The sequence below is a fragment of the Ambystoma mexicanum genome, chromosome 3q, assembly GCF_040938575.1.
Source record: "Ambystoma mexicanum isolate Mex_15411 chromosome 3q, UKY_AmexF1_1, whole genome shotgun sequence".
NCBI lineage: Eukaryota > Metazoa > Chordata > Amphibia > Caudata > Ambystomatidae > Ambystoma > Ambystoma mexicanum.
The window spans coordinates 57,507,579-57,531,195 of NC_090926.1; the positions used below are offsets into that span (position 1 = coordinate 57,507,579).

General features: G+C 47.2%; 1 protein-coding gene across 2 annotated transcripts in view; it reads left to right on the forward strand.

Annotated features, from left to right (window-relative positions):
• The window catches only part of MICALL1 (MICAL like 1), a 453,077-nt gene that overhangs the window by 338,112 nt on the left and 91,348 nt on the right, over nt 1-23,617 (forward strand). For both annotated transcript variants that reach the window (XM_069653074.1, XM_069653075.1), the window contains exons 13-14: nt 12,816-12,909; nt 13,584-13,657. In XM_069653074.1, coding sequence (XP_069509175.1) covers nt 12,816-12,909; nt 13,584-13,657 — 168 coding nt within the window. The remainder of the gene's footprint in view (nt 1-12,815; nt 12,910-13,583; nt 13,658-23,617) is intronic.

Below are 23,617 nucleotides of genomic sequence, written 5' to 3' on the forward strand. Positions count from 1 at the left end.
CTTTGTGGTTCAGGGGCAACATTACCAGTTCACGGCCCTTCCCTTCGGATTGAAGTCTGCGCCAAAGGTGTTCACCAAGTGCCTGGCGCCGGTGGCTTCACAGCTGCGTCTATGAGGGATCCACGTATACCCTTATCTGGACGGCTGGCTCATCCGGGAAAGCTCAAAAGACATCGGTTTTGTCCACACAGCGAGGACCGTCCGGCTCCTGATGGAGCTGGGGTTCTCGATAAACTATTCAAAGTCCTGCTTGACTCCATCGCAGGACGCGCTGTTTCTGGGAGCCCAACTCAACACAGTGTCGTACCTGGCGTCTCCATTGGAGGAGAGGATAGTGGCTATTTTAGGCAAGGTACAACAGCTGTTGTACCTTGCCCCAAAGCCCTGAAGATTGCAAGGGTGAGGTCCATCAAGTCCCTACTCGGCATGATGTCCTCATGCATATACCTAATTCGATTGTGCAGGCTGAGGATACGTCCTCTGCAGGAGTTCCTCGATGCCCGCTGAATACAAGTGTCGGGAAGCTTCGAAGATGAGATCACACTCAACGAGAGTTTCCGTCGAGCGATAAGTTGGTGGGGAGTTCGCGGACATCTTTCCGGCAGTGTGGATTTCCAGACCCCACCTTACCAGGAGACAATTACGACGGACACCTCCTTGGAAGGATCGGGAGCTCACACTGGAAGCCTTCACGCAAGAGGCCTGTGGCTGCCAGAGAAGAAGACGTTGCACATTAAGATGCTGGAGCTGCAGGCAGTGTTTTGGGCCCTCAAGTCTTTCCTTCTGTCCCTCAAGGGCAAGGTGGTGCGGGTCTTCACGGACAACACCACCACCATGTTCTACATCAGGGAGCAGGGGGGTACCAGGTCCCCAGCGCTCTCCAAAGAAGGGCAGGAGCTGTGGCACTGGGCCGTCGCCCAGGGAATGTTCCTCATCCCGTTTCACCTGTAAGGAGTGAAGAACACCATCGCTGACTCCCTCAGCAGGGAGCTGCGCTCTTGCCACGAGTGGGACCATCGGCAGGACCAAGTGGATCACCTGTTTCCATATGGGGCAATCCCCGAGTAGAGTCCAGTCTGCTCCAGTCTACTGTGTTTTCTTGTGCTGAGGAGCTGCAGCAACATGTGTTTTTCATTCTACAGTGTTGGAAGCTGACTGGATTTGTTTTGAACACTGTCACTTTAAGTGGAGTGCCCTCCCCTTAAATAGAGACTCCAAGCGTGGAGCGCCGCGCAGAGTCCCGAGTAGAGCCAGTCTGCTTCAGTCCGCTGCAGGACACGCAGGCGACAGACGTATGGCGGTGGTTCCTGGCCCATTGACCTGCCAAAAGACCCTTTTACAGCGGCAGCGTCATGAGACTGACAAGTCACATGAGGTAAGCAATCACAATGAACTTCCTGAAATAAACATGTCGGCTTTTCAAGTTGTGCTACCTCTCTCGACATTGGTAACCAGACGCCTCTCTGAGTTGTCCCTGGCTAACAACACTTCCTTATTGCCTTTAAATACTGTGCACTGCGATAATCTTAAAGAGACGACTGGAGAACTACCAGTTGAAGTAAACACTGCATTATTTCAGTCACTGTTCGATATCACAGATCCGGAATTACTAGAAGTAAGAATCCCGTTGGAGTTTCAAACACAACACGGTATTGGTCTAAAATCATCATATTTACCTGAGTGAAAGGCAGTCGTCAAACTACTTTCCCAGTAGTTGGCAAAATGCATTCTCTTTTCCCCAGCCAGCGTCATTGCAATTAGGTGTGGCTGACATTGAAACACAACTGTCTATCAGCACAATGCTGCAATTAACACAATTAGCTGATTTGGCTTCAGCCGAACGAGGTATTGAATCGCAAAGCGGCTTAAACGGCAAAACAAAGGATTCTACCATAAGAAGATATGACTCGCCTGTTAACTTACCATCATCTGCCGTCGACAGGAGACAGAATAATAAAGTGGCCAAAACACCAACTGAAACGGCTGCTTCCAGTTTGGCTGGAAACACTCAGTCAAATGACTCGCTTATGTTATCTCTAATTAATCCAATCGCGAAGGCTTCAGGGTACGCAAGCTTCTGCTCACATGACCCTGCCGCTCGGGAAGCCCGGCTAACAGAGTGCCTAAAAACAGACTTTGAAGCTCTAAAAGAGCGGCTGAATTACAGTTTTCTTAAGACTATCCCCTCCATTCTGCAAACACCAAGGCACGTTAAACCATACGAGCTGCAATTGCCTGGAAATCAAAAATGTTGTGCATAACATTACTCTTAAAGACCGAACGAGCACTCCACACAGAAAAACAGCTCCTCAGACGCCTCGTCTGCAAAGAGCAATTCGTTGAAAACGAAACCGACAGATGGCAAGCCAAAAGAGAATGGTGAGGCATCAATTGAAAAACCTGTGATTGCAGAGTCTCACGTTTCTACAAACACACACAGAAATACAACCTGAAATGGAAAAGGGAAACTGTTCCAAAAGTAATCTTTCTACTGAGGCAAGCTTACAAATACATAATAATGTATTGGCTGCCACATCGATCGCACTCATACCTTTTGTGAAACTCTGAGTCCTTACATGAAGCAATAAAAGATCAAAGTTCGATGATTGGGAACTTACTCACAAAACTAATAACGTTGGAAACTGGAAACTCAGTTACAAAATCGTTTAGCTCACGAAGCAGAAGTGTCTGCAAAATGGCAAAATCGCTTGAGTGATCTTGCAAGGAACGAATTGGCAGAGAAATCCGACCTGATAGAGGCTGTACTAGAGTGCACTAAATGGATGCGGCACAACATAACAACTCGACTGCCAACACTGCTGCAACCTTGTAAACACAAAGGCAACTGTGTGGAAAATTCTGCATTATTGTCGCAGGCCTCGAAGGAATGACATGCCTTCAATTCTGACTACAAAGAACTCTCAGTTGACTGCAGTCGGCGTCACCCATAAAGACATCATACTGATGGCGCAGATGTCTATTGGAATTCTGCCAGTAGGAAATAATCGAGATCTGCAAGGCTTGGTAAATTCTGTGCCGACAATTACTCTGAACACAGCCCAACAAGTTAAAACTATAGTGATTGCCCCCGCGCAGACCCTCTGCTTATCTACAGACTTGAGTCCGGAGACTGGTATTCCCCAAATCAACGATACCGCCAACAAGGAAGTCCCCAATACATTAGTCTTGGACCAATAAAACATATTGCTTAGAACAAGGAAACCCAAATCAAATGGCACTTTGAAGGGACCTTCAAACAACTCCAAGCAATTTATAAGGAACTTATCTACTCCACCTAAAACTGGGCTCTTCGAGCACCTCGTAACAGTTCCATCTCAGGCAAAAACAAAACCCATTAAATATACTAATCAGTCGTGAATCACATTTAGGGGCAGACATAAGCAACCCCAATTAACGCTCGCAAGCTGAATTTGAAGACGACACAGACCATCACTCCTGTGCTTCTGTTGATCTGTGATTTATCCACCTACTCAGTGGATGAAGAAGAAGAGTCAGTGATGGCAAATATCACTGCAGACCAATCAATTGGAGCAAGCAGTCAATCCCCAGTGATTGTGAGAAATCTGACACCATCACCAAGAACTGCCATAACATTTTTAGTAGACACCAGCAAGTCCTGTCGAGATCGTCAAAAGGACGTTTTCACTGCCAAACATTTCGACATACCAAAATTAAAAACAGCACCATCAACAATAGAGAGACAAGATGACTGCAAGCCTTGTACTTTAAATCCAAAGCAGACTAAAGCACAGCTACAAAAACAACTTAAACACCCAATGAGTGTGATGCCTCATCATAAGAATGAAGGAGTGACCAACACTTGGAAATTACAACTTGAAAATATTCTAAGTAACAAGAATGAAGTAAACCTTAATCGAATGAATGTTATGAAATTGTTACACTGCATTCCCTCGTTAAGGACAATAACCTCTGAAGATATTACTATCCTCGAATATGTCACTGAAAAACGCTCTGATTGGGTGATGCTGCATATAAAATCTCAAATAATCAAAAAAAACCATTGTAGCAGTGAAAGACGAACTCCTTTTTTTCAGCTTTGAGTTGTCATCAGGAAATGAAACTAACGACACAGGCAAGGTGAAGGCTACTCAAGACCCAGGAAAACAAACCTCGAACGAAGAAAGACAATCCATACTACGAAACATGATAAAATCAAAGTCCCCAGAGAAAAAATCAAATAGGCATGGTGCTACACAAAGGATAAGACCTGCGAACTCCCCGCCAAGGCAATTCAGCCATCATTAGCAGCGCTCAAATCAGGAGGACCAACACTCCCCCCGTGGATTCATGCATTTATTCTATAAACTAACTTTTTCACTGGAAAATAATGTTCCACTATGCCTACAAGAGACATGGTTACGAGAAGTACCAGTCAGAGATGGATACGAAATCCTGTTAAATCCTGCTGGAAAAAATCACAAAGGACGTCCTTATTTTTTGGCTAGTGACGATGTTACGAATTAACAAATTGTGGAAGGTAATCAGAATTGAAAGCCCAAATTTATTTGTACAATCTGCACAGGATGAACATAAGAGGACCTCCCAGCTTCTGATGATAAACACCTATTGGAATCCAGCAATGATATCTTCCAGTTCTTACAGATCCTAAGTGACATCTATAATTGATAATTGTATGGCTAAGTCCGTAGACCTGACAGTTATTATCTGCAGAGATTTGAACTTCTCATGGTTTGAAAACACCACACTGTCGTCGTCTCAAAATCCATACCTAAAGACACAGAAGGTCTCTAGAGGTCAACGCTGGAAATCAGAACTCGAAATGAGAAATAGCCAGATGTTAAATGGAAGTGCTAGAGGAGACATCCCTGCGAGTTTCACCTGGCATCGGAATAAGTCCCATAAAACACTTCATTACATCTGGTCAACAAAGAATTTGCTCTGTAAAATTGATAAGATGTCTATTATGAAAACAACAAAAAGTGATCATGATGCACTTAAACTAATTTGGAAGATATCAAATGAAATTCCACCAGCAAGATCACACCTGGAGATAAATCAGGGTGCGTATAGACTGTGAATCAACAAACATCAGATTAATGCACTGAATATGGATTTTCGGTCTAATGTGGCATCTCCAAGTAGTCAAACTATGCCCCATTGCTCCAACAATTTAAAGTCAAGAAACACGGGAAGAAAATAATTTCTCAATTGAGTAAATATGCATATAGCGCCATAATCAGTGAAACCAAAAAAGCTCTTCACAAAGACATCATAACCATGAAAAAAAATCTAGGTGTCAATTCGATCGATGCCATCAAAAAAAGAAGACAGAAATACCGAAATTGGCTGAAGTCCTTTGCACTGATTCGAGATCAAGAAAGAGCCGAAACGATCTTACGACTCATTCTGAAACAAAACACCAGGGAGATTTGGACAATTCGAAATCAAAGATCACTAAATCAAAATGCAATGATGGCAAACAGCATTACTTCAAATGTGTGGGAGATGTTTTTTACATCGGTATTTGAAAATCCACCCACAACGATTCCAACAATTAATTTAGTGAGTAATGCTCAATGGAATGTGGTGAATCAGTGGAAGATATTCTATTAGCAATTAAAAGATTAAACAACTCAAGGGCCGTGGGCCCGGATGGCCTCACTAATATCATGATAAAAGAAAATAAAGAACTATGGTCTCAATTCATTGAAAGACTTTTAACAATAATTACCACCATGAAGGAACTGCTGTAATCATGGTCCTGTGCAATTATAGTCCTAATTTTCAAGAAGGGCCATTGGGACGACCCTGCCAACTATCGCCCGATTGCCATTCTTGATACTATTGGAAAGATTTTCGCAGCCTTCCTTCAAAGAAAATTGACTACTTGGGCACCCAATGCTGGGATTATGGATCGTCGCCAAATGGGCTTTACGCAGGGTCTAGGCACAGAACTAAATCTACTCCTATTAAACATTAAAATTGGAAGCCTTACAAAAATCAAAAAAGCTATTCCTTGCATTTGTCGATTTACGGCAAGGTTTCGATAGTATTAATTGAAACTTGCTGTGGAAAAAACTTCAGAACTGGGCTTGTCCACTGGAACTTCTTCAGCCAGTCATGGCCCTACATGCGAACACTAAAATTCGAGTGCGCATTAATGCGCAAGGAGATCTTTCAAACTAAATTGTGACGGAAAAAGGTGTAAAGCAAGGATGGCGGCTCTACTTTTTAAACTATTCATCGCTGATCTACCAATATTCTTGCAAGAAACCAAGTCCTTTCCGCCGAAAATAAATGGCCATCAGATCGGCTGGGCCATCTATGCGGACGACCTGGTCCTGATCGACTCAACTCCGATCGGAATGCAAAGATTACTAAATTCTTTACAACTCTACTTTCAAAAAATGACCTTGAAGTGAATGTTACTAAGACAAAAATCATAACATTGGGCCCACAGCGAGGTCAAAGAGAACGCATTGAAACTACATCATCTATATGTTACCTAGGCGTCCTATTCAATAAATCCATTTGAGAATGGGACTGGTCCCAAGACCTTATTTGTCGTATGCGTACATTGTCGCTCCAAGGAGCTAAATTACACGCTGAATACAGGAAATTCACCTTAATTCCGATTCTGACGTTTTATTTGCAAAACGTAGTGCCAACGATAACCTACTGGAGCGAGGCCGGCTGGAATTTGAACAAAGACATTTGCCCGCTCTTAGAGGGAATTTTTTGGCGGAAAATACTTAAATTGCCGTCAAATATTTCAGTAACAACAATTCTATATGAATTATGCTTAGATTCTCTATATGGAACTGTCCTTTGGAGATCTGCAACAACATTGAGAAAAATGTATTTAACCCCACCGTCTCCTCCATACCGCATTTTAGCCTCCACTAAAGAATTCCCTCATGCTGATCTCATTTAGAGTTGGTCAGACAAACTCCAAACCATTCTTTACCACGCAGATGTCAAGATGGAAATGCTTCTGACTCTCCCGCAAATTGCTAAGAAATAGTTAAAAAGGTGGAATTGGATTCAAAATGAAGAAAAACTAAATTCTCTTTTCATATCACTTTATAACAGACCTCTGATTACGGAATTCAACAAATACCAAAATACCTAAAAATGTTTCCTTTTCGGGACCATCGAGATCAATTTTTATGAGTAAGACTTAATCTATACAAAACAAAGGAAATGTTACTAAGGACCTTTTAGCTGCAAATTAAGACAGACCTTGAAGTTTCCTGGAAAAAAAAAATCTTTTTGAAGATCCATGAAATCGTACACCCAATCTCAGCAGCGCTCGGAGAAGGGTCGTACCTATGGAGGGTTCTGCAGCTTCCAGGAACGCAGATCCAGGCAGCCGGACTACTCGTCGTCTCAGAACCGGCGCAAACAACAAAAAGGTGTGGGGGTGGGGAGAGTAAGGGCTTTTACCAGTACCTCTCCTCAGCTTCAGCCTCAGAGGGAAAGAAGGCATGACATGCACCTTCGGGTCCACGTGTCCCCGGTGGCGGGCAGGCTTGCTCTCCATGCACAATTCTAGCACCAGAATTTCACCGACCCCTGGATCCTCGCCATAGTATCCACAGGGAACTGCCTTAATCCCAGCCTCTCCTCCCATCCACTCCCACAGGTTGGGACAGCAACTCTTTTGGCAGAGATCCGGTCGCTCGTAGAGAGCCAGGCAGTGGAGGAAGTTCCAGACTCCCAGCGAGGCTTTGGCTTTGGCTTCTACTCCAGGATTTTCGCCATTCAGAAGAAGACCGAGGCGGACCTGAGAGTTGTGCTGGACCTTTCCACCCTCAACCTCTCCTTACACCTGCAAAAATTCAAGATGGTTACGCCAGCTTTTATAGCGGAACATTGGACAAGGGAGAATGGATGTGCTCCCTGGACCTGAAGGATGCGTACCTACACGTCCCGATTTGGCAGCCCCATCGTTCTTTCCTATGGTTCAGGATCATGGGCTACCATTTCTAATACAAAGTCCTTCCGTGTGGCCTGAACTCGGCCCCCAGGGTCTTTACCAGATGCATGAACGCTGAAGCGGCCCTCCTCAGAGCCTCCACATCTACCCATACCTCGACGACTGGCTCGTCAGGGCTACATCTCCGGAAACGGTCCACCACTCTTCCCATGCCCTTATGAAAACACTGCATGACCTGGGCTTCTCGCTCCACCTCAAGAAGTCACAGCTGCTCCCTACGCAGACTCTGACATTCCTGGGACTCATTTGGGACACGTGCTCCGAGAGGGTTTTCTCGTCGGAAGACAAGATCTCTGCCATCAAGTGGGCCACTGCCCACTTCCTCAGCACAGAGGTGACCTCGGCATGGTGGTACCAACATCTCCTGTGTCTACTAGCGGCGGTTCTGTTAGCCGTGCCGCACATAAGACTTAAGGATGAGAAGGATTCAGCTGCACTTCGCGGCCTCATGGAATCAGGAGCACGCAATCCTAGATGATCAATGTTCCTCCATATCTCCACCCGGACCTAACTTGGTGGTCCATTGACTGCAACCTACAGACGTGCAAGCCCTTTCAGCCGCCCTCTCTGCAGGCCCCATCCCCAGACTCCTTGCTCGAGGGCTGGGGAGCCACCCTGGACGATCTCTCGGACCACGGCACCTGGACTCGACAGAAGCAATACCACCACATCAATTGGTTGGAGCTGAACGCCATCGGGCTAGCGCTCAGAGCATTCCTACCACTTCTCAAGGGCAAGGTTGTCCTCATCCAGACAGACAACTCGACCAGCATGTACTACGTCAACAAGCAGGAAGGCACCATATCCCCTCCTCTGTGCAGACTGGCAATCAGCATGTGGAAATCAAAATTTACCTCTCGGCAGCACACCTTCCGGGGGAATCCAACCTGGAGGAGGACATGCTCAGCAGGCTGGGACAATTACGAGTGGCAGCTAAACGACCTTGTTATTCAGGAGATCTTCAACAAGTGGATCTCTTTGCCACCTGGCACTACAAAAAGTGTCCAAGTTCGCATCCTGGCAGGGTCAGGGCCCCGGCTCTCTGTGTGACGCATTTCACCTCCAGTGGACCGGCATGAAGGCCTACGCCTTTCCGCTAACTCCCCTGATCCACAGGGTAATTTGCAAGATCAAGGAGTCGCACCAACTCCTTATCATTCTGATTGCTCCATGGTGGCCGGCCAGACCATGATTTTCGGAGCTCCTCAGCCTCTCAGAGGTGCCCCTATACACCTCCCGACGGGCCCAGCACATCATCTGGCACAGCAGGGGGCAGAATCATCCACCCCGTGACAGGGAAACTAGCCTTCACAGCGTGGTACCTGAGCAGGTAACGCTTCTGCACCTTAGCCTCTCACAGGCCAATCTGTACATCATACCGGGCGGCAGGAGCAAAGCCACCAGGGCCCAGTACAAAAGCAAATGGACAAGGTTCTGCCACTGGGCAGACTCCAAGGGAATTAACACCTTGGCCTCCAATTTGGACGACGTGGTCTCCTTTTCGGCGCACATCGCTCATTCAGGCGTACAGGTGGACACCTGCCGTTCTTACCTTGCAGCCATTGGGGCTTACAGGAACTCGGAGGAAGGCATTTTCTCCTCCTTCAACCCTATAGTCAAACATCTGACTGGTCTCGTTAGACTTTACCCGCCCGTCAAGAGACTGCATCCTGTGTGGGACCTTAACATAGTCTTGGGCGCCCTGGCGCACAAACCATTTGAGCCAATGGCGTCTGTGGACATTAGGCTGGTCACCATCAAGACGGCCTTACTAGTCGGTCTTACCTCTGCTTGCAGAGTCAGCGAGATTCAGGCGCTGGTCGCCTCTGAACCGTATACACCTTTCACAAGGACAAGGTAGTCATGCAGACGCACCCGGCATTTCTGCCCAAGGTTCTATCTGCATTTCACTTGAACGAGGAAATAGTCCCTCCTATGTTCTTTCCCGAGCCCAAGGACGAAGCACAGAGAGTGCTGCACTGCCTGGATATCCGGCGTGCCCTAAAATTCTACTTGGACAGGACCAAGGGCTTCCACAAGTCGGATGCTCCGTTTGTCACTTTCGGCGACTCGAGGCCAGGCTATCAGGCCTCAAAGGCTTCCATATCCCACTGGATGGTCTCTGCCATCAAAGAAGCGTATGAGGGCCAGCACAAGCCGCTCCCGGCCAACATGCATGCCCACGCAGTCAGGGCCAAGGCAACAGCCATCGCATTCCAGCGCCGTGTCCCTTGGCAAGACATAAGCAGGGCAGCCACTTGGGCCTCTCCTTCGGCTTTCTGCAAGCATTACTGTTTGGATGCCGGCTCTAGATCTGATGCGGATTTCGGACAGGCGGTTCTCAGGAACCTATTTGCTTAAGGAGGGGCTCCTCTCCACCCTGGGGTTACAATCAGTTGTAATCGCCCATACAGTATGGAGGAAAGGGGACGGGACGTAAGAGTAATTATAAGTAGTACCGTAGTAACTAACGTACTCTTAGTCCATAGTCCCCGTTCCTCCATACGTCCCACCAACCTCCCCCCTAATAATACTGGTGTCATTAGGCAATGTTAAATCTGTTATCGACGCGTCAGTGGTGTCTGTGGCATGGCGCCGGAGGGCGGAGTCTGGGCAGCGCATGCTCCCTGGGCCGTGCCCCCGTACGCCTCTAATTTTAAAGGGGAGAAGGTTTTTTCTGGTGAAAAAGGTTCTGTCTACCGTCCCTTGGATGGGACACCCATACAGTATAGAGGAAAGGGGACTATGGACTAAGAGTACGTTAGTCACTACGGTGAGTAACTTATAATTTCTCCATCATGGGTCTGCCATGGATTCACATTCGAACCCGCCCGCCTACCCCTCTGCGGCTCTTCTCTTGGTCCTACTGCCACTTTACATGCTACCAAATCTGAAGATGGCTGCCAGAGGAGGGGTTTAGGTAGAGGGCAGTCTTTGACTGGGGGCAGTATGACCCAGAGACCAGTGATTGGTTGTTATTGGTTGTTAGGAGAAAGACAGTTCAGAAATTAAACTGAAACTTTTCTTTACCGAGGATTCCCAGCCTGACGATGGGGAATATTCATGAGCATGTGAATCCATGCCAGATCCATGCTGGAGAACAGCAGTTACAGGTAAGTAACTTGTTCCTTACAAGACATGGGCAAAAAACTGATTCATCACATAGAAAACTACGAGAATTTTGCTAGTCCGTCTGTACTATCTGAATACGGACAACTAATTGTTTTTGCAATGGCTTCTTGCTGCTCAGACATGTAAGGAATAAGTGCTTAACTGCGAGCCGTGAGCCACCCAGAGTTCAAACAGACTAACAGCCACATTCTGGGCACTTCCGGGGTGCGTGCACAGTGGCGCATGCCTATGCCTTTTTGAAGAAAGTTTGCTGTGCAGCAGGGGTGGGGCCAAAACAACACGTGACTTCTCAGTCAGGAAAAACTTGTCGGCTTTAAAGCACATAACGCGGCACCAGCCAAGCTCAGCCAGGCTACAACCAGTGTCATTCTAGGCACGTCCAGGACTAACAACAGACAACCATGCAAGAAATGGCGAAAAAAGAAAAGAGCCACCATGTTAGAAGATAGGTGACCCTTTTGTGCTTAACTGAGACTGTGAATACAGTCTGCGGCAGAAAATGGCACAAAAGTTGGTAGAACCAGCCATATAACATGACCAAAAAGTCACAGGAGAGAAGAGGGATACTAGGTATCCCCTTAGCACTCCACATAAAGTGGTGTGCACCAATCTCTCATAGGTTAAAGTTTTAGGAAGGATACAAAGTATCCCTATATCCTTAAGAACAGTAGTTTTCAAGGATAGTCAAATAATATCAAAGGAGAACCAAAAGGGTTCCCGGTAACACTGCACATAAGGTGCTGTGTGCTGCAAAAGTGTAACACAGTTGCCTTTAAGAGATATGGAGGAGGTAAAACAAAAGAACAGAGTTCCCAAAGGTCAGAGCAAATAAGAATGAATGAGGAAAAATGGCTCCCCTCATTCAGGAGATAAGGAAAAAGGTCCAGAAGTCCAGCAAAAAATGCTGGGGGTCACATTAGGAGGGGGTATTACGCATACAACTGATACATATCCCTAACATGAAGCAAGCAAAAAATGAAAGTTGGGAAGCAAGAACCACAAACCTTTAATTGTGCCAGAACAGCAACATTCACAATTTCTGTGGCTTTGATTACAGTAGTCACTATGGTGAGCTTTGAAAAGGGAAATGCCAAAAAAAACACATTTCAACTATGCCTTGGATGCAGATATGGTTAAGACTGAAGCTTAAAGTTCAGATCTGGGGGTATTTGTGAAATTGTGATATTATGATATTTTTGTTAAAGAGAATGACCTGAAGTGGCTTAATGATTTCCTTATGAGCCTGGGCTCTTGTGAGATAAAATAGACAGCTTTGTTTAACTTGTAGTTTAACACCTGGTCACTTGTGGACCCTCCACGTACACACTCTGGAGTGTGCCGACCTATTGAGACACTACAGGGCCACAAATATTGTCATGGTTATACCATCTGATAATTGTGTAGGGTAGTTCTTCATGGCTAAACTAGTAAAGTGGGTTGTTCCACATAACAACACAGCCACTCTTTGTTGGGTAGCTCTCCTCTGAAGTCATGGCCTAGTTTCCAAGAGCTGTGTTGCCACTCCCACAATGTGATGGGTTAGTTTCTTAGGCCCATACTAGCTCTTTTCAGGATGGCTGGGTAGTTTCGCTTCCCAACGTTTCCACCCAAAACAATTTATTGGGGTAGTAAAACAGAACTGTATTTCCTATCTGATATCTTTTCCCTTTTGTGCCTGCAGAGACTGAGGATGACGACGAGCTGTTGGTGGACTGGTTCCGGCTGATCCACGAGAAGCACATGCTGGTGCGGCGGGAGTCAGAGCTTGTCTATGTGTAAGTGTGTTTCTGTAATGCCTGGATCACGGGCTCCCACGGATAGGTAATGTCAATTGAGGGCCAAGCACAATGAGGGATGCAGAGATGCTCCTTAATTAGCAGGTGGCCATGCTCAAAATCTAGCAACATGCTTACCAGTGACAGTGTTAGAGGGGGATATGGTGAGTCCTGTCACATAGAGCTAAATCCCCTCCTTATTTTTAGGATACCCACTCAAAATGTTTGAATACAGTGAATCTAAATTAGAATTGTTCACATAAGCAGTGGCTATCTTGAAAAGCTGTTGTGGTTGAGGCTCTTGTGCACTGGATTTGGAGATCATTGGTGTAGGGGTACACCACTGTGACCTTCTGGGCACACCGTAGCAATACTTTGGGCACATCACAGAGGCATGCTGTTTGGTGGCAGTACTTTCTAGAAACACAACCATGAAAGTCACATCTTAAGCCCAAATATCATTCAAACGCAGATATGAGTAGATCTTTACTGCCAGTCCCCATGAGCTTTGCTTGTATATTGTCAACTATCATTTAAATCACTCCAACTCTAATAACATTGACATTGCTTGAAGTGCATCTTTTTTAAACTCGCTTTATCTGGTACTATGAGGGATTTTAAAATTGCGAGGTCAAAAGGCAGCTCCTTTCTCACATTCTGTTTTTTCCAATCAGAATCAAACAGCAGAACCTGGAGCAGCGCCAGGCTGATGTGGAGTATGAGCTTCGATGTCTCCTCAACAAACCCGGTGAGTTAACCTCAGAGACAAGTGTCATAATCTAGAGGGCTAGAGGTTAACGCTTTGAGGATAGAGGGAAGGCGAGAGAGATGTTACCTTGTTACATTACCAATGCTAGAGCTACCATTTTACACTCTTTGACACTTGTTGAGCAGAACATGCTTAAATGGGCTGTATGGACAGTATCTGATATAAGACAAGCAAAATTATGTTCAGTTTCAAGCACATACATTTTGGGCCATTCCATGGAAGCAGATCTAAATTGATATGGTGACAAAGCGTTTGAGAGGATTAAAGGTGGTGTGAGCTCTGGTTAATGTACTTGTGAGTGTCATTTGAGAAAAATGTGTATGTGTTGCCCTGCACTGATTGTCTTTCCACCAAATGCTTGACTGGTGCATGAGTGTATGATTGGAGGGAAGGGTCAGAGCTTACCTTTGGTTTAGGGAAAGAAGCTAGCACTCGCTGCCGGTATCTTGCCTCTTTAGATGGATTTTCTGAATCTGCCATGTGGACAGATTCTGAGAGCCCACCCTATTCTGATGAACAGGGACAAACACTAATATCCAGCCTATCTGGATAACACTAAACAAAACAAATGCTGGCGCGACTGTGATGCAGAGGGCACAAGGACACATATCTGGTGGGATTGCCCGAAACTACAAGACTTCTGGCCGGAGATAAAAACCCAAATGCAAGAGATGTTTAAAGGAGCAGAATTACTGAAAGATGAGGTTTGGGTGTGCGGCATGTGGGACCCCCAAGGCAAGACGATGACAAAGACTCAAAAGAGAAACTTCATGGGTCTCCTTACCGCCGCCTGGCTAACAATAGCCCAAAGATGGAAATAGAAATCACTGCGATCCACAATAGAATGGCTACAGAGAGTGTGGCTATTCATAGCAATGGAGCGCATAACATATAACATCCAAAGGGCCCGGAAAAACATTCTCTCAGATTGGGGGCTAGCGCTAGAATACCTACAAAGTGATTACATGCTACAATGGTGGCCACACAAAATCCGAATTTTGGACATGTTTACATGAGGAGATGAACTGTAAGGACATACCGTTAATGGGACAAACATTCATCAGCTGGTGGGGGGGGTAGAGTGAGGGAAGGGGGAAGGACAATGTTGAAAGTCCCACTGTTCTTCTTTTTTGGTTTTTAAAAATGCAATACATTTTTTTTTAAAAAAAGCCATCACCCAACGACACGTGAATGACGTAGTAGACCTGATAGAGGGGGTCTGAGCCCAGAGGAGGGGTGACCAGGAGTGAAGTCATCACCCAATGTACATTGGAAAGGATTTTTTTTTAACTTCTTTTTATTGTTTTCATCATAATAATCAAAGACAGGAGAAAGGAAATGAAGAGAACGCAAAACAAGAACCAGCATCAAACTGACCCCCCTTCACCCCCCCCAGCCCCGCCATAGTGCCAATGGATCTTCCCGCCCAGCCGTATCCCCCGCAACTCTTTAACCGTAGATGCCCAAGAGCTTGAGTCTCTGGGGTCGCCATTGCTCTCTGAATTCCCCTTTCAAGTAGGCCAATGTCTCTCCCCAATCTGCCGAGAAGTTCTCCAACTTGTTATTAGCTGCACAAGATGCCCATTCCATCGAGACTATATCCCACATTTTCCTTAACCACTCTTGCTCTGTCGTGACTGTGGGGCTCTTCCACCTCTGGGCGATGAGGGCCATCGCGGCCAATGTGAAAATAACTTTTGCCTTGGTTCTACCTTTCCTCTCCTCATCACCCCCCCCAACCATCTCTTTCCCGGTAGAATCTCACGTGGGTCCTGATTGTCTCCCCCACCCCCAACGATTGAGAGAGGGCCTGCGCGACATCGCTCCAGAAAGGCCTAATAATGGGACAATCCCACCATATGTGGTTAGGGCTCAGCCCACTTCCCCACATCCCCTCCAACATTTCTCCTCGGTTGCCGGGTACATTGCGTGCAGGCGAGCCCGAGTATAGTGCCACCTTTGGGAACATCTTCCAAAGCCTCTCCCAGTCCTCTTGTCCCATACTGACCCCGGCTGTTGTTGCCAGCCCCTCATGTACGCCCAAGTGGTTTCTGGGCATGCATACACTAGTTGTCTATACAGGTCTGAGATTAACCCTTTGGACCCCTCATGGGTGGTGAGAAACCGTTCAAATTCCTGAGTCGCAGCCTTCCTTATTTCCCCAGACATTACCCAATGCCTAATCTGAAAGTATCAATGTCTCTCCCGTTCACTCACCCCAAACTCCTGCTTGCATTCCTCAAATGTTTCACCCTTTCACCACTAAACATATCCCTCAAGGTTCTACAGCCTCCTCTCTCCCACTGTAGAAATGCCCTTCTCTCCAGCCCTGGCGTGAAGTCCCCATTACTGAAGATTGAGGTGAACGGGGACGGGAAGGTTGTGATCCCCCGCTTCTCCACTGCCCTATCCCAATTATCCACCACTCCCTTCGTAATCGCACTTAAGTATAGATGGGATGGCCTCAGTCTACGCGGGAGTCACAGTACTTCCCCCAAATGGTGCCGAGCTACAGCTCTATCCATTTTTACCCAGTGCTTAAGATAGGCCTCTGAAAACCATTCCCTGATTACCCATAGTTGAGCTTCTTCATGATAGTGGCGAAAGTCAGGGAATGCCAAGCCCCCCCTTCCTCTGGAAGCCACTAACAGCCGCCTGGACAGACGCAGCCTCTTGCCCTCCCAGATGAGCTCTTTGGCCGCCTTATCTAGTCTCTTGAAGAAACTTTCCGGGACCGGCAGGGGGATGGCTTGGAAAAGATACAGTACCCGGGGAAGAACCACCATTTTGAGGACAGCACCCCTTCCCAACCAGGATAATCTTAGAGAGCCTCATCTCCTTAAATCTTTCTTGATTGTCAACAACATGGGCTCATAGTTAGCCCCATACCAGCCCGCCAGAGAGGGTGTGATCCTGACTCCCAGGTAGCGCAGCCCAGAGGGGCTCCACTTGAACGGGAAAATTGCCCTCGTCACTCTCGACTTTTGCTCCCCTAGGGACAGGATCATAAGCTCAGACTTCTGAAAATTGACTCGTAAACCAGAAAGCTCACCAAATTTGGTCAGTAGTTCTATGCTTGCCCTGATGGAGTCCTTAGGGTTCGTGAGGGTGGGCAACATGTCATCGGCGAAAGCTGCTACTTTATGCTGCCCCCGCCTCCCAAAAGGTATTCCCTGAATCTCCACTGCCTCACGTATGGCCAGAAAAAGTGGTTCCAGATATATTGCGTAAAGTAAAGGGGGGAGGGGGCACCCCTGCTTTGTCCCCCGCTCCAATCTAAATAGTTGAGACATCTCCCCATTCACTAGGATCCGTGAAGTGGGATTTTTATAATTTGCTGAGACCATTTTTATAAACCCTTTTCCCAGGCCCATCTTTTCCATCACCTGGAATAAGAACGACCACTGCACCCGATCAAACGCCTTTTCGGCGTCAAGCGCCAAAAGGATTGCCGGAGTGGTCGTCTTACGCGATTTCTCCACCAAGTGAGCCACCCTTCTGATATTATCGGCGGTTTGTCTCCCCACAACAAAACCTGCCTGGTCCTGGTCGATCAGAAAGGGGAGATGCCTTTCCAGGCGCTTCGCCAGAATTTTGGTGAAAATGTTTGCCTCCGTGTTTATAAGGGCGATGGGACGGTATGAAGTACATTCCTCCGGGTCCTTCCCTACTTTGTGGATGAGGGAAATTTTGGCCTCCTCCATCGAAAGGGTAATTCCACCCCCCTCGCCAAATGTATTAAACAATTGAAAAAGCTTTCGACAGGGTGGAGTGGAGATACATGGAACTTCTTCTCCAGAAAATGGGCTTCGGGCCGCACATTAGGAGCTGGGTATCGGCACTATATAGAGCCCCCACAGCAAGGGTCCAGGTGAATGGGAGGTTGTCCGAGTCCTTCGCACTTTCACGAGGGACCAGGCAGGGTTGTCCCCTCTCCCCCTTGATATACGTCCTCACGATAGAACCGTTAGCTATAGCGATCTGTAACGCTCACCTGATTCCCACAGAGGCGCCGGTCTTGACTGGGTGAATGCCGTATCTTCAAAGGTGATGTGTAACACACGGTTGGCTCTTTGGGCTGGACCTCTGTGCACTGTATGTCTGACTCGAAGAGTAAGATGTCTTAGGTAAGTGAACGCCGAGCTCTCCATCTGCCTCGGGGAAGGGTGCCGTAACCAGTTTCTTCACTGGATAAGGGTGCAGGCCTCTTGACCTCAGAGGACTGCTGTCCGTCGTTAACTGCATGAACGGTAAGTTCTGGGCACTTCAAATGTCTTAAGTCTTTTGTAATGATATCTCTTGTTTTGCAGGGTTCCGGCGATGGCGGATGGCGGGCTGAAGAGAATTGAGGATCGAACCCGCGTGAGGAATAGAAGCGCCTGGAAGCACGTAAGTAAGTGCTTGTAGCCTGCTTCACGATGCGCACTAACTGTCCCTTTTATCTTGCAGGTACAAGTTCGGAGCTTTAGAGAAGCTGAAGGGTGCTGGAATACCCACTGGATTCGGCGTGGGAAGGAGTAATGGCACATGAGTAATAAAGTTGCCCAATGTCTTTAAACGCACCTTCTTTTGTCTTTCAGATGAGGGATGCAGCGCCGAAGACCCCCGGAGCGTGCAAAGAGCTGGTAAGCTTTTGTCTTTCAGATGCCGGAATGCAGTGCGAAGACCTCCGGAGCATGCGAAGAGTAGGTAAGCCTTTGTCTTTCAGATGCCGGAATGCAGCGCGAGGCGTTGGTGACAGCCGATGGACCAGGTAAGAGATGCGCTGCCACTGAAGACCGTACTGCTAACCTGTTCTTTCTTTGTCTTTACAGATGCTGCTGAAGACTGGATTCCAGGATGATAAGCCTTTGTTCCCTGAGGCCCAGGATCAGAAGCTGAAGACACGATGAGCAATTCTGCTGCAGAGAATGCAGAATAACGCAAAGCAAGATTCATCCATCGGGTGTGGTTTAAATAGCCTCCTGTAGTGCTTAGGTGTCTCCTTCCACAGCCTCGCCTAGGTAAGAAAAGAGTTCCTGCTTTCCAGAAGAGTTCCAGTGTTCTGAATCTGGGGAGTGGCTCCTGCCCCACCCAACAGGAAAAGTAGTCCCAAACAGAAGAGGATCAGGGGCTCAACTGGCAGGTAAGTAAGCAGCATGGTCTGCTGCAGGTATGTCCACCCAAGCATTATGAGCCTGGCGCTTCCAGCGCTGGGACTGGGCATCTTTATGAACCTGGTGCCACTGGCGCCAGGACAGGGTCCAAAAGGTCCCAATTGGGACTGGCTGGCACTCGGAACCGGGGTTATGGGTCTGCTTCCAAGGGAGTTGGGCAAGCCCTGATCTTTTGGAAGCAGAGATCATGACAGCACCCCCCCTCAAGGCCCCTCCCAAACCGGGCTTCTCTGGAGGTTTTGGCTTGTTAGGAAATGTTCGATTAAATCTTTTGATTAGACGAGGCGCGTGGACATATTCTGCAGGTTCCCAGGATCTTTCTTGGGGACCGTAGCCTTTCCAGTCAATCAGGTAAAATAGTTTAGATTTGGAGATCTTGGAATCCAGGATGCTTTTGACTTCAAACTAGAGTTCTCCGTCAACTAGAATAGGTTTTGGAGATTTAGTTAGTCGGGTTTGAGGTTGCACGGGTTTTAATAGAGAGACGTGGAAGACCGGATGTATCTTCATGTGAGGGGGCAAGTCCAACTTGACCGCTACTGGATTTACTATGGTAGTGATGGAATAGGGACCAAGGTATCTTGGGTTGAATGTGCGTGGTCCTTTTAGAGGTAGATATTTGGTGGATAACCAGACTTGATCTCCTACTTGATACTGGGGGGCTTCCTTCCGATGTTGGTCTGCTCCTTTCTTGTATTGTTCTTTAGCCCTTTGAAGGTGAGAAACAGCTTCCTTAAAGGCTTGGGTGATTGTAGAATGCAGGTGGTCTACTGCTGGTGTTCCAAGATCTTGGAGTGGATCCAACTCCGAGGTTCGAGGGTGACTACCGTATAAAAGAAAAAACAGGGTCTTCCCAGTTCCCGAGTGGACAGAATTATTGTAGGCATATTCGGCTATCCAAAGGATATCTTTCCAAGTTTTTTCAGTTTGTTGTAGCATGCAGCGCAAATACTGTTCCAGAGTTTGATTGGTCCTCTCGGTTTGTCCGTCGGTTTGAGGGTGGTGGCTGGTCGAAAGTCTCACATCAATTTGAGCCGACCGACAGCAACTTCGCCAAAAATGAGAAATAAATTGACTCCCTCGATCCGAAATTAGAACTGAAGGAAAGCCATGCAGTCGGACGATGTTTTCGAGAAATTCTCAGGCCAGAGTTGCTGCTGTTGGTAAGCCTTTGAGTGGAATGAAATGCGCCATCTTGGAGAATAGGTCCACGATTACTAGGATCGTATTGTATCCGGAGCATGGAGGTAGATCGGTGATGAAGTCCATAGAAAGCGTATGCCAAGGGCGAGGTGGGATGTCAATAGGGCGTAAGAGGCCGGCTGGTTTTTCCTTTTGACTCTTGTTTTGAGCGCATACTCCACAGGACATTATAAAGTCTCTGATATCTTTTTTCCAAGACGGCCACCAGAAGTAGCGCTTGATCTTTTCCGAGGTTTTGGCCATACCGGGATGTCCTTCCATTAAAGAATCGTGATAACAAGAGATTACCTTTTTCTGTAAATCTGTGCTGGGCAGGTATAACCGTTCTTGGAAATATAATAGGTTGTCCTTCACCGTAAAGTCCTTTCCCTGCAGATGCCAATTCTGTATGTCTGCTGGAGTTACCAGTAGCCTGGCTTTATCCTTAACTTCCTCTATGGATTGTGTGGCGATTACACCCAGAATTCTTTGTTCGGCAATGATAGGTACAGGTTTAGGATTGATCAAATGTTCTTCCACTCCCATCCGAGAAAGGGCATCGGCTTTACCGTTTTTTGTACCAGGTCGATAAGTGATTATGAAGTCAAACTCGGCAAAGAATAGTGCCCAACGGAGTTGCCTAGAGGATTGAGCTTTTGCGGTTTTCAAATATTGCAGGTTTCAGTGATCTGTAATCACACTAACGGTGTGTCGGGCCCCCAGAAGATAATGCCGCCAAGCCTTAAAGGCGGACTTGATAGCTAGAAGTTCCTTAACAGTAATAGTGTAATTGATTTCAGGAGGCGAGAATTTGCGGGACCAAAATGCCACGGGATGCAACTGATTGGTTACTGGGTCCTTTTGTGATAGAACTGCCCCCATGGCAAGGCTCGAAGCATCAGTTTCAACGATGTAGGGGAGTTCTGGGCGAGGATGTTTTAAGATTGTGTAACGCTCACCTGATTCTCGCAGAGGCGCCGGTCTTGACTGGGCGACTACCGTATCTTCAAAGGTGATGTGTAGCACCCGGTTGGCTCTTTGGGCTGGACCTCTGTGCACTGTATGCCTGACGTGTAGAGTAAGATGTCTGCAGATAGAAAATATGGGGTTAATGAACTGGGGTTATTGGGGTGTCCCTATCTCTTTCCTCTTCTCCTCTCCTGTAGACCCCCAAAGGTTAACGCTCTCACCTTGGGTAAGTGAATGCCAAGCTCTCCATCTGCCTCGGGGCAGGGTGCTGTAGCCAGTTTCTTCACTGGATAGGTAGCACAGGCCTCTTGACTTCAGAGGACTGCTGTCCGTCGTTTACTGCACGAACGGTAAGTTTCGAGTCATTCAAATGTCTTTTTAAAGTCTTTAGTAATGATGTCTCTTGTTTTGCAGGGTTCCGGCGATGGCGGATGACGGGCTGAAGTGAGTTGAAGATGGAGCCCGTGTGATGAATAGAAGCGCCTGGAAGCACGTGAGTAAGCGCTTGTTGCCTGTTTCACGATACGCTCTAACTGTCTTTTTATTTTGCAGGTACGAGTTCGGAGCGGCTGCAGGGTGCCGGAATACCCACTGGATTAGATGTGGAAAGGAGTAATGGCACGTGAGTATTAAAGTTCCCCAATGTCTTTAAACGCACCTTGTTTTGTCTTTCAGATGCGGATGCAGCGCCGAAGGCCTCCGGAGCGTGCGAAGAGTTGGTAAGCTTTTGTCTTTCAGATGCCGGAATGCAGTATGAAGACCTCCGGAGCGCACGAAGAGTAGGTAAGCCTTTGCCTTTCAGATGCCGGAATGCTAACCTGTTCTTTCTTGTCTTTATAGGTGTTGCTGAAGACTGGATTCAGGATGGTAAGCCTTTTTCCTTAGGCCCAGGACTGGATGTAGAAGACACGATGAGCGTCCTGCTGCAGAGGGTGCAGAATAACGCAAAGCAAGATTCATCCACCGGGTGTGGTTTAAATAGCCTCCTGTAGTGCTTAGGTGTCTCCTTCCACAGCCACGCCTAAGTAAGAAAAGAGTTCCTGGTAAGAAAAGAGTTCCTGCCTTCCAGAAGAGTTCCAGTGTTCTAAATCTAGGGAGTGGCTCCAGCCCCACCCAACAGGAAAAGTAGTTCCAAACAGAAGAGGATCAGAGGCTCAACTGGCAGGCAAGTAAGCAGCATGGTCTGCTGCAGGTAAGTCCACCCAAGCATTATGAGCCCGGCGCTTCCAGCGCTGGGACTGGGCATATTTATGAGCCTGGTGCCACTGGCGCCAGGACTGGGTCCAAAAGGTCCCAATTGGGACTGGTTGGCACTCGGAACCTGGGTTATGGATCTGCTTCCAAGGGAGTTGGGAAAACCCTGACCTTTTGGAAGCAGAGATCATGACAGTACCCCCCCCCTCAAGGCCCCTCCCAAACCGGGCTTCTCCGGGGGTTTTGGCTTGTCAGGAAATATTCGGTGAAATCTTTTGATTAGGCGAGGAGCGTGGACATATTCAGCAGGTTCCCAGGATCTCTCTTGGGGGCCGTAGCCTTTCCAGTCAATTAGGTAGAATAGTTTAGATTTGGAGATCTTGGAGTCCAGAATGCTTTTTACTTCAAACTCGAGTTCTCCATCCACTAGGATAGGTTTTGGAGATTTGGTTAGTCGGGTTTGAGGTTGCACGGGTTTTATTAGAGAGACGTGGAAGACCGGATGTATCTTCATGTGCGGGGGCAAGTCCAACTTTACCGCTACTGGGTTTACTATGGTAGTGATGGAATAGGGACCAAGGTATCTTGGGTTGAATGTGCGTGGCCCTTTTAGAGATAGATATTTGGTGGATAACCAGACTTGATCCCCTACTTGATAGTGAGGGGCTTCCTTCTGATGTTGATCTGCTCCTTTCTTGTATTGTTCTTTAGCCCTTTGAAGGTGAGAAACAGCTTCCTTAAAGGCTTGGGTGATTGTAGAATGCAGGTAGTCTACTGCTGGTGTTTCAAGATCTTGGAGGGGATCCAACTCCGAGGTTCGAGGGTGACTGCCGTACAAAAGAAAAAACGGGGTTTTCCCAGTTCCCGAATGGACAGAGTTATTGTAGGCATACTCGGCTATCCAAAGGATATCTTTCCAAGTTTTTTCAGTTTGTTGCAGCATGCAGCGTAAATACTGTTCCAGAGTTTGATTGGTCCTCTCGGTTTGTCCGTCGGTCTGAGGGTGGTGACTGGTCGATAGTCTCACATCAATTTGAGCCGACCGACAGCAACTTCGCCAAAAATGAGAAATAAATTGACTACCTCGATCCGAAATTAGAACCGAAGGAAAACCGTGCAGTCGGACGATGTTTTCGAGAAATTCTCGGGCCAGAGTTGCTGCTGTTGGCAAGCCTTTGAGCGGAATGAAATGCGCCATCTTGGAGAATAAGTCCACGATTACTAGAATCGTATTGTATCCGGAGCATGGAGGTAGATCGGTGATGAAGTCCATAGAAAGCGTATGCCAAGGGCGAGGTGGGATGTCAATAGGGCGTAAGAGGCCTGCTGGTCTTTCCTTTTGACTCTTGTTTTGGGCGCATACTCCACAGGACATTATAAAGTCTCTGATATCTTTTTTCCAAGACGGCCACCAGAAGTAGCGCTTGATCTTTTCTGA